Below are 11,087 nucleotides of genomic sequence, written 5' to 3'. Positions count from 1 at the left end.
ATTTACTTAGCTTAAATGTACGATTGAAATATATCGTTATCATTGAGGTGATATTATCGTTGAGGTGATAGGCCCGTGCGGAGCACGGGCAATTTCATTGAAATTCTGCTACAGCAGCCGTTGGGCCCGAGTACTTGGATTTGTCTATAATATAGCTTAGCATTCAAGTCTATAATTTATTACCCCCTATTAATCTGTGCGCTCGTCTGATTATGTTCATGCCTTAACAAGGAAGTAATATGTGGTGATGTCAGCTGTACTAGGATGGCTGATATTCTATTGCGGGTCATCACATACGACGGGACATACAAGGGTCCCTATCGAAGTACCAAGTGCTGGATTATTTAATTTTCTATACTCAACACGTTCTTTCTACATAATACTATTTAAGAGCTATTCTTATCCTCCCTTAGTAGTAAAATACTTGTTATAGGCGAAGAGGCCTTCGAACGAGTTTGCATTAGCCTATGGTACAGAAGAAGAAAGATAAGAAAGTAAAGTTATCGTACGATAGCTACTGCTTTATACTCCTTCGTTAGTCATGTCCTACGAAGGAGTTCTTATGACTAAGCGTTCTCAAGGTCGGCACATGGTATAATCACGTGCTTCATTCACGGCGTAGCCCCTTACAAAGAGGCCTCGGACCAAGTTTGCATTAACCTAAGCTATAAAAGAAGAAAGATAAGAAGAGCAAAGCTATTATAAGACGCCCCCTCCTTTACACTTTTACTCTAAGCTCTTTTCGTACGAAGAACGTTTGTTAACTAAGCACTTGTAGGAAGGTAGACACGTGATCATATCACGTGTCTTGTTCGCGGCGTAGCCCCTCACAACACTAACAAATTTAGACTAGCATATTCTGAAGTGACTGCAAAATATCCGCAATACGCCTAGTCGTGACCCCAATATGTTCTGTCATATGTGCTAATCCGCAGGAAGCTGAAAGTATAATTGGACCTTTATGCGAAATTGCTATGCTGTGGTGTAACGTCTGTGCCTACGCAGCGGGACACCCTGCGTGACGAGACACCGCAGACACTTCCTAGCACAACAAACTTAACAGTAGGCTCAAAGGATAGGTATTTTTAGAATAGAAGCGTCAACTTCCATGGTGGATCCAAGCAACGCTCCTCAAAAGGGAGCTCGTAAGGACGGTGGTCGTCAAGCGAAACAGTAAGGCATTCAGTCGAGATTATACGCACGTACAGCTAGCTTACGTATCGTGAACGCAGGGAGCGCGAAAAGTCCAAGAAGGCAAATGGCGCGCCACTCACCGCGTCAGGCGTCGTAGCAAACCAGGCTCTTGGGGCTCAGAAGACAATCCAGGAGAGCCAATTGATGACAGGAAGTGTACTTTCCGCTCCGAAAGAAGGTTCTGAGGCTGCTGTAAAGCCGAAGAAAAACAAGCCACGTCCGAGCAAATCGTACGTACGCAGGGTCAGATGTGTATCAACTCTAGTCTTATGGGTGCAACAGTGCGCGTGCAAGAATACAAGCAGCAAAAGCTTCGCTAACGACAGAACCGCCTCTTTCATCTACAGGAATAGTGAAACTAGCCCGTGATGTCAAAGAGCCCCGACTAACCACAGTACCTGCGTCGGCATCGTCTTCTCGAGTACCATCGCCCAAGAATACGCATTCTAGTGCGACACCTCCAACCCCAACCCCAACAAAAGTTGTTGAATCTACACCAGATCCAACTCATAAGTCATTCTCGAGAAGGGGGCCCTCAAAAACAAAACCATCAGCATGGAAGACAGCATGGATGCTCAAGGAGACCACTGGGAGGCATATCCTCACCATCGACACTACGTCATTGCAACCCGACAATAACCCCGTCCACTCTACAGAGGGCTTCGAAACTCTTTGCAGCTACAATTGGCAGAATGACGGTACCATCTACATCCCCGGCGGGCCTCCAAAATGGACACCTCTTCCATTACCAACTACCCTAGCACAGGACGCTGGACACCACTTCATCGACCAAAACGCCGCCCGCGTCCCCAAATACCCCTTCGAGCCCGCTTTCCGCGCCCTCTCCCTCATGAATCCCGGGACAAACCTAACCGCCGTCGACATCGTTGCCAACCGCAACTCTCTCCGCAAACTCCTTGATCTATCCGCTGGCAAAAAACTCGATCCCTTCTGCATGGGCCTCAACCTTGTCAACAGCACCCTCGTGATAAGCCGTAAAGAGCGTACTGCCCAGCACATGGTGCACGGCGCCCCAAACTCCGGTTACGGGCATAACTTTGAAAAAGCATTTACCACGCCCGACAAGGATCTAGGAAACTCAAGTAGCCATCATAGAGTGATTCGGTATCGAATTGGGCCGTTGGACTGCGTTGTTAGGTTTGAAGTCGATGCTTACTACGACGACTCGGAGCACGATACAACTGATGCGCTCACAGCTGCGATGGAGAAACTAGAAGTAGCAGAGTACGCTTCGTCCTCGACCCCCATGCAACCACCAGATGCACCCACGATCGCTATCGAAAAAGGCACTTTCATCTCTCCCTCCCTCCTCGCAGAAATCAAAGCTAAGAAACTAAATCGTATGGCCGATGCCATGCCGCAGCTATGGTTCGGTCGCACGCCGTATTTTATCAATGGGAATCATGAGAAGGGGACGGTGCACTCGGTTAGTATTACGCGGGCGGAAGAGCAGTTTGGGAAGTGGGAAGCGGCGAATCAGGAGAAGCTGAGGAAGATGGTGGGGTTGCTGGTGGGTATTAAACGGACAGTGAGGGGGATCAGAGGCGGGGCGGCGGTGCTGGTGTATGATGTCAAAGGAGGCCCGTTGAAGGTTTATCGGGCGAGGAGTGAGCAGGGGGTTTTGCCGAAGGATATCGTTGAGAAGTATTGGGGTGTGTGAGGGTTGAGCATACTGGGTTTTGTGGTATCTACAGGTGTAGCAGTTAGCTTTGGATTGTCTGCCGCCCCTTAGGTACTTAAGGATATGTAGATCTGATGAATGTTTTTCATTAAGCGATTCTGTAATGATAAATTTCTGCGTACTAACTGAAGATTTCAAAGAGGGGTATCGAAGAGACAGGCGTTCATGCGGACATCAACAGGAAATGTTGGGGGGATCATGAACTCGGAAAATTATGGTACAAATATGCTGAACGAGAGACAAGGTATAAAACAAGAAGACAATAGTGGTATCAAGAAGTAAAAGGACAAAAACTCAAAAGAAAGAGGCATAGCGGTGTGCAAAACGTCGCCACCAAGACTCTCACAACCAAGCCCACTCCACCGTGACCCTGCCCAAATCAGGATCGGCCAGTTTTTTGAACATAGCAGGGCTGACATCGAGGTCGGTAGGTTTGCAGCCGGTACCTGGTATAAGATCAGCGCCAATTCACTGAACGAGAATGAGGTGGGCCATTACGGCCTGAGGTACGTACACCTATCAATCACAGTCACGTCGATGCTGGCCTCTTTGCCCGTCCTCTCGTCGATACGGTGGGCACGGATCTTTCTGCCACAAAGCGAATTGGTGTTGGGATTGGCGCCCACTTGATTCTTGTCCCCTTTTGAGTCCATAATGTTAGTCAACATGTCACATCGAAGTAGAGGAAACAAGACTTACAAAGGATGTGGGACACGGCCACGACCGGATCGCCATCGCCGTGAGTCTGGCCACAGGCTCCAAGGGCCGGATTGTAATAGGTCAAATCGCCCTCGAAAGTTTGCGCCCCTCCGGGTAGAGGTAGAGCAGTATCACTATGCGGAATTAGTAACAACGAAGAAAGCCGAATTGAGTAAAGGCAACCTACTCGGACTTTCCAGACAGACCAACTGCCAGGCCTATTATCAATGCCAAAAGAAGAATGAAGGAAGCACCGATCATAATAAGGAGTGTACGACGGCTGATGCGATTGTTGAAATATCTTTTGTGTGGTGGGAGAAAATTGTCCAGACGGCGGGAAATAGCTGAGCCCAAGGCGCCTCCCATTACGCCTGCAAGAAAGCCTCCACCGGGGGCATTACGCCTTCCATTCGTTCCTTGATTGTCCGTCACACCCTGCTCAATTGAAGAAGCTGAGTCGTCAATTGCTGTCTCTTTCTTTTGCTGCTCTGAAAGCGCATCCTGATGATGTGCAGGCGCATTGAATCCTGGTCCAAAGGCAGCGGTCGCAATATCAGGAGAACCATCCTTTAGGTGCGCCTGCGCAGGTTGTGGAAGTGGTTTCCTGGCAATCATTGAAGAACTCATTTTCTAAGGAATGTCGGCGCGTAACTGGCGCGAAGCAGGGTATAGGTGGAGAGATGTTTGTAACAACAATGCATCACGCTGTGGTGAAGCAATGGCAAAAACCAAAAGAGTGAACAGTTCAGACAAAGTGCCTGAACTTAAAAAAGCGCGTCAAGATAAGGGTCCAGGACGGGGTGTGGAGAAGGAGGGGTCTTGTGGGTCAGAGGGTGAACGTCAACAAGGGGTCAAGGCGGCAACGTTTCGGCAGTGGGCGATTCGCCGAGGCTCCTCCGAACTATCCATGTCAACCTCAACTCATCCATCAAAGCCGACACATCACTAACCCTTGAGTTGATACCACTCATCCCACCGTGGACCAGACGTCACCCGTGGTCATATAATCATTTCGCTAGCCGCAGACCCAATACCGAGTTCGCCTGCACGCCGCTCTCTACTGCCACACTCAACGCTTCATACGTCGCTCTTGGGCACACCACAGGCCCTGTAGCACCGTCTCAATACCGTCTGGCACATAGTGAGAGAACATAGCCATGGCGGAACAAAGCATCAACGTTCCCCAGGTACTCGTCTTCATCGTTGTCACCTTCCTGGCCGTGCGATGGTACTTTAGCAAACCCACACCAGCAGCGCCTGGCACGCGAGCAGCCGCAAACCGCGCCACACCCCGTATCAATCTGGCACAGATCGACCAGGTAGCCGAGATGTTGCCGCAACTGAATAGACGGGACATTGCGTGGGATCTGCAGCGAAACGGCGGGAATGTTGCAGCAACAACAGAGAGGGCGCTGAGTGGGAGAGGGTTGGATGCGGTAAGATTCATTCACGGACATGAGTTTATAAGAACTTGGTTCGCTGACGTTGAGACAGGCACCACCATCTTTCCAAATACCCGCACCACGCGCTTCACCTGCACCTGCTCGACCAGCCGCTGCACCAGCAAAGCCTTCACATCCCGATCTGATCACACGATACAACCTATCTTCAAAGATCAACGGAGCACCCCAGGCTGCGCAAGAAGAGCAGCCGAAATCAAAATCTTGGAGTGCAGATAAGAACGAGAGGCAGGCGAATCTGCAAAGGAGGAGAGAGGAAATGATTCTGGCCGCACGGAGAAAGTTGGAGGCACAGGAAAAGGCAAAGGCTTCGGGAACAAGTGCATAGAGGAACGTGGTACAACTGTCATACTAGATCTGGTAAACTTGCCAAAGGCAAATGTTACACGGCCCACAATCAGTCGTGATATTCTAGATCGATCTTGCATTAATACCAGGATTCCTTCAACTGTTCCGATTTAATATGTACTCCCCGTCCAGATCTTCTCATCGCCACGCTTTATGCGCAATCAATAGCGACGGTATACTATATTTGTCCTATACCTCCGTTATGAGCCAATAATGGCGCTGCATCCGCAGCACCCCCCATCGATTTGGGGGCCAAAACTATACCGTATGCATGCCTCACCAGCCTCAAGGAGCCCAGAAAGTGGGGACCTTCCCCTTGCTATTGGAACCTGAGAAACCTTGGATTAATCTGGCCGAATACCACACGTACTTTACGTACATAGGTCAAGGGCGCAAGTCTCCCGCCTCCCCCCACCATTTTATCTTTTTTGTTTCTTGATCCTTTTTTTCGCCATATATGTCCAATACAGCTGAGATCTGGAGCGCCCTGGGACTTCCGGCGCGAGCAGCTGCTCGTGTTCTGCTAGCGCCGCGTTATTTGATCAATGGCTTTTCGCGTCTTCGTGAGTGGAACGATAATGCGTGGGCACGAACACGGTACGGGCCGTCGTACCGCTACCGTCTGTGGCTGCTGTTTGATGCGCAGGATTTGGAGGTGCTGGAACATATAATCAATGAGGGTACCGATAAGGAGGTACTTGAGCTGCGGGAAGCAAAGTTGGAGCAGTTTAGGCTTGTGGCTTTGGTTGTATGTTCCCCCCCCCTCTCTCTCTCTCATTTTATCGTTTTTGCATTTATCCGTCTCTCAAGGCGTGCTCTGTTACTGCGTACTACTATCACGTGCCCCGCCTCACTCTCACCCACACTGCCATGATGGCTAAATATTTTTCTAGGGAGCGTTATTAGCAACATTAGCACTCCAGGCAATGTCGCTGCCTCAACTTTCTGATACGACGTTTATCGTACGTTCTTGTTTTACACAAGGCACTATGCTCTCCCTACTCGCTACATTTTTCACCTGCATCCAGCAACGCGAACTAGGTTTCGTTCGCACTGCGTCTGCACTACGCATATGGCTTTCCAACGGCGTCCAGTATCGCGATTCTCGTGAGCATCTCGTATGGCAGAGTTCGCTTACGTCTCTGACGCTAATGGAGGCACCTTATGAGCTGATCTCGCTGGCTGTCACTAACTTCGTGTGCGGTATGTCAGCGTACATGTGGAGCGCTTGGAAGGACAACTTGCCAGTGCAAAAGGAGGGGGATGTGTTACGAAGAATGGCGGTGTTGGTGTATTTTGCGGTTGGGACCGGCTTTGCGTTTACGCTTTTCCCTGTGCTGCTGGGCGCAAAGGACGATGAAGGGAAGTTCGGTTGTACGGAGATGGACAGTTTGATAGAAGGGCAAGGCCAGGGCCAAGGAATGTGGGATGAGGGAAGGGTAGAGGTTCAGCAGAAGAGGGCTCGGTAGTGTGTATCATCAATCATCATAAGAAATGCAAGTTCCGGTTGTTCGATCAAAACATTGAGTTTAGAGGTAGAATGAATTTTGAGAAGAAGAAGCTTACTGTGTATTTCTTTACAGGAAATCTTGGTATGGGTTGTCCAGATGTAGGGTAGAAAGAGGTAAAAGTGACAGAGGCAAATATTTAGCAACTTTGCATTGCCGATTAAAGATAATTGAAGAAGTATTACAGAACCATTTCCTGCTTGTTTCACGAGTGCATCAGTGATAAAATCAGTGTTATATTTTCTGGTCTGCTCAGATGTGTTGCAGAATCTTAGGAGGTTACCAAAGTTGTTTTTGTGAGATTCCTCCTATATAATTCGAAAAGTGTTGATACTGCTTCAAATTTCGTACAAGCAGTTGAAAAAAAGAAACGGGTTGAGAACTGGATATCTCACTATCACAAACAGGCGGTGTTGCAATCAGGAAGCTTTTACTTACCCATGCCCACTTGCGTTCACCTAAGTACGCAAGACCGCAATCACCCCCAAAAGTCATCAACCTTTTAAAGCTCCTTACTCCCATTTCCCCAAGAACACCTACTTTTCCTAACCCACTCTCTTTGGCAGCAACCCCACATTCACCATTCCAATCGCGCACCCCGGCCCCTTCGCCTCCGCAGTTTCGAAAACAAGCCATGTCGTTCCCGTCTCGGCGTCTCGGCGGGATGATGTCCCGTTTATCCCGCCACCCGCCCAATAACCTCTTTCTCCAAGTGCAAAGGTATTAATACACTACTGGTACCTTGCATGCGTATTTAGCCCGCCCAGCCGGTCCAGCTCTGGTATTTCTTCCCCCCGGACGGGCGCGGGGAACAAAGATGTACCGTCAATGATATCGTCGCGCTATGTACGCACAGGGAAGGGGGCATCTTTGAATGGCGAATGGGCACAAGAGTAGATCTGGAGCTTATGGGCTAAAGCACATAAGCCGTGTTGACCGCCTGTCGCTCATGGCTTTTGGTCGAAGGCATTTTTTCCCGTCTCTTTTTGTTGATTTCGTTGATACTGTGGTTTGGTGCAAAGGGACGTAACTATGCGGATCTCACGCATCATCGCTGTCGCGGCATCGCTCTCTTACAGCGCTCTCGCTGCGAACAATGGGTTGCAGACGACTGTGGAATGGGACAATGGCTCACTGATGATCAAAGGCGAGCGCATCATGATTATGAGTGGAGAATTCCGTATGCACATCCTACGTTACTACTCCTCCAAAACAAAACAAAATACTACATACCAAAGAGATTACTGCTAACTACGAACTCTTTTGTCTCAAACCACAGACTACACTCGCCTCCCCGTCCCCGCCCTCTGGTCCGACGTATTCCAAAAATTCAAAGCAAACGGCATAAACACCGTAAGCATCTACTTCTTCTGGTCCTACCACTCGGCGTCCCGCGGCACCTACGATTTCACCTCGCCAGCAAAAGACCTGCAGCGTCTCCTCTCCGCAGCCCGAGAAGCAGGCCTCTACGTTATCGCGCGCCCGGGCCCTTACTGCAACGCCGAAACCAACGGCGGCGGCTTCGCTCTATGGACCAGCGACGGCAGCGGCGGCAAGTACCGCACAAGCGATGCCACGTACCGCGAATCATGGTCCGAATGGGTTGCGCAAGTCGGAAGTATCATTGCGAAGAACCAGATTACAAACGGCGGACCCGTGATACTTACGCAGGTGGAAAATGAATTGCAGCAGACGCGCTATGTGGCTAATGATACGCTGGTGTTGTACATGGAGCAGCTCAAAACCGCATTCAAGAACGCGGGCATTATCGTTCCCTTGACGCACAACGAGAAGGGGTTCCGGTCGAAGAGCTGGTCGTCCGACTACAAGAATGTCGGTGGGGCGATTGATGTGTATGGGCTGGATAGTTATCCTGGAGGCATGAGTTGTACGAATCTTGACACGGGGTTTAATCTGCCCAGGACGTATTATCAGTGGTTCCAGGAAGTGTCGCCGTCGCAGCCAGAGTATCTACCTGAGTTTGAGGGCGGCTGGTTTCAGCCGTGGGGTGGGTACTTTTTTGATCAGTGCAAGGCGGAGCAGAGCCCGGAGTTTGCGGATGTGTTTTATAAGGGGTTAGTTGGACAGAGGGCTACGCTGTTGAATTTGTACATGGTAAGCTGCATCTCTTTGAGATAAGGAAAAGAGATAGGTAGTGGTATAATGACATTGGCGGCGACTAACAGCTCTTACAGGCGTATGGCGGTACTAACTGGGGTCAACTCGCTGCACCTGTCGTCTACACTTCATACGACTACAATGCACCTCTCCGCGAGACTCGCGAGATTCGCCCGAAGTTCTCACAGTACAAGCTTCTTGCTCTCTTCACCCGTGTGAGCAAGGGCCTGCATAATACCTTCATGGAAGCAAACGGCACAGCGAACGCCGTCTCGAGCTCTGCCATCTGGACCTGGCAGCTTAAGAATCGCGAGTCGGATGCACGGTTCTATCTTGCTGAAAACAACAATACGCGCACGAGGGATGTGACTGGATTTTCCATGACGGTCAAGACGTCCGAGGGCGATGTGACGATCCCGACTATGCAGCTTGCGGGGCGGCAGAGTAGATGGGTTGTCACGGATTATGCGGTTGGAAATGAGACGTTGCTTTACTCTTCGGCGGAAATTGCATCATACGGATTGTTTGATCGCCCTGTTGTTGTCTTCTACACGCGGCAAGGTCAGGTTGGCGAGTTTGCCTTCAAGTCGCGTGGTAACCTCACGTTCAAGACGTGGGGCGCAGAATCCGACATTGCGAGTGTACCGGCAAACGGAACGTATTCTCGCTTCAGTTTTACTCAAAGCAAGGGAGTGACGGTTGTCGAGTTCTCCAATGGGGTTCTGGCATACCTTTTGGATATTCCATCAGCATGGACGTTTTTTGCACCGCCAACGACTAACGATCCCAGCGTCACGCCCGATAAACAAGTTTTTGTCCGCGGACCTTATCTTGTTCGGTCAGCAAGCATTGAAGATGGGACTGTTGCTATCATTGGCGATAATGCAAATGCAACTTCAATAGAAGTCTACGCTGGCGCAAACGTTGAGACGATATCGTGGAACGGCCGAAGACTCGACACCACGAAGACGCCATATGGTGCTCTTACTGCCAATCTCGAAGGAATTGCAGATCGCCAGGTCACACTCCCAGCATTATCCAACTTCAAAGCTGCGGACTCGTCACCAGAAATCCAACCCTCGTTCGACGACGGCAACTGGGTTGTTGCGAACAAGACGACTACCCTCAGTCCAGTCAAGCCACTTACCCTACCTGTACTCTTTAGCAGTGACTACAAGTTTTATACGGGCGCAAAAATCTACCGTGGCTACTTCTCTGGAAAGATAGCCACAGGGTTCAACATCACAGTACAAGGAGGTGTAGCCGCAGGATGGAATGCATGGCTCAACGGACAAGCCCTTGGATACCATGGAGGCAACGCCTCACTCACATCAACTACAGCGCAGCTATCCTTTGGCAACGCGACAATGCTGGAGCAAGGCAATGTCCTGACCGTGATCACCGACTACACGGGCCACGATCAGACGTCCACCGGACCGGCAGGAGCCCAGAACCCCCGCGGTATCCTAGGCGCACAGCTCCTCACTGCCAATGGAACCAAGCTACCTTTTGACCAGTGGAAGATCCAAGGAAACGCTGGTGGAGAAAAAAATCTAGACCCCGTTCGCGGGCCAATGAACGAAGGTGGTCTATACGGCGAGCGTCTAGGTTGGCACCTCCCCGGCTTCGACACTGCATCTTGGAAATCTGCGAGTCCAACAGTCGAAGGCGCCGAGGGCGCTGCGATACGCTGGTTCACTACCACCTTTCCGCTTGACATCGATGCCGATCTTGATGTTCCGATTGGGATTGAACTGGGGGCGCCCAAGGGCACGATTGCGCGCGTCATGCTGTTTGTGAATGGATACCAGTACGGAAAGTTTGTGCCGCATATTGGGCCGCAGACGCGGTTCCCGGTTCCGCCTGGTATACTCAATATGAGGGGGGAGAATACGCTGAGTGTGGTTGTGTGGGCACAGACGGATAAGGGGGCTAAGCTAGATACGTTGAGATTGGTCGAGTATGCGCGGTATGAGAGTGGATTTGGGTTTGGCGAGATTGATGGTGAGGAGCTGCAGCCGAGGTGGGAGGATCGAAGTCAGTATGCTTGAGAAATTT

At 50.3% G+C, this 11,087-nt stretch overlaps 5 protein-coding genes across 5 annotated transcripts; 4 read left to right on the top strand and 1 right to left on the bottom strand.

Moving 5' to 3' along the window:
• Positions 1-1,108: 1,108 nt before the first annotated feature.
• On the top strand, positions 1,109-2,875 carry COCMIDRAFT_86769 (uncharacterized protein; the record flags this gene model as incomplete). Its single annotated transcript, XM_007686705.1, has 3 exons — positions 1,109-1,173; positions 1,233-1,424; positions 1,477-2,875. The coding sequence occupies 3 exons, from the start codon at positions 1,109-1,111 to the stop codon at positions 2,873-2,875; spliced, it is 1,656 nt and encodes a 551-aa protein (XP_007684895.1).
• Positions 2,876-3,238: 363 nt separating this feature from the next.
• Positions 3,239-4,222, bottom strand: COCMIDRAFT_86644 (uncharacterized protein; the record flags this gene model as incomplete). Its single annotated transcript, XM_007686704.1, has 4 exons — positions 3,239-3,342; positions 3,411-3,536; positions 3,596-3,729; positions 3,783-4,222. 4 exons carry the CDS (start codon positions 4,220-4,222, stop codon positions 3,239-3,241), a joined length of 804 nt encoding a protein of 267 aa, XP_007684894.1.
• Positions 4,223-4,752: 530 nt separating this feature from the next.
• On the top strand, positions 4,753-5,383 carry COCMIDRAFT_86818 (uncharacterized protein; the record flags this gene model as incomplete). Its single annotated transcript, XM_007686703.1, has 2 exons — positions 4,753-5,031; positions 5,090-5,383. 2 exons carry the CDS (start codon positions 4,753-4,755, stop codon positions 5,381-5,383), a joined length of 573 nt encoding a protein of 190 aa, XP_007684893.1.
• A 477-nt stretch (positions 5,384-5,860) lies between these two features.
• Positions 5,861-6,872, top strand: COCMIDRAFT_86823 (uncharacterized protein; the record flags this gene model as incomplete). The annotated part of the gene is made up of 2 exons (XM_007686702.1): positions 5,861-6,151; positions 6,297-6,872. The coding sequence occupies 2 exons, from the start codon at positions 5,861-5,863 to the stop codon at positions 6,870-6,872; spliced, it is 867 nt and encodes a 288-aa protein (XP_007684892.1).
• A 1,071-nt stretch (positions 6,873-7,943) lies between these two features.
• COCMIDRAFT_86709 (glycoside hydrolase family 35 protein) lies at positions 7,944-11,080 on the top strand (the record flags this gene model as incomplete). The annotated part of the gene is made up of 3 exons (XM_007686701.1): positions 7,944-8,091; positions 8,191-9,026; positions 9,107-11,080. 3 exons carry the CDS (start codon positions 7,944-7,946, stop codon positions 11,078-11,080), a joined length of 2,958 nt encoding a protein of 985 aa, XP_007684891.1.
• Positions 11,081-11,087: the final 7 nt, after the last annotated feature.

Source organism: Bipolaris oryzae (assembly GCF_000523455.1).
Source record: "Bipolaris oryzae ATCC 44560 unplaced genomic scaffold scaffold_21, whole genome shotgun sequence".
Taxonomy (NCBI): Eukaryota; Fungi; Ascomycota; class Dothideomycetes; order Pleosporales; family Pleosporaceae; genus Bipolaris; species Bipolaris oryzae.
Note: the sequence above shows the minus strand (reverse complement) of the source record. Positions and strands in the feature narration are given on the sequence as shown.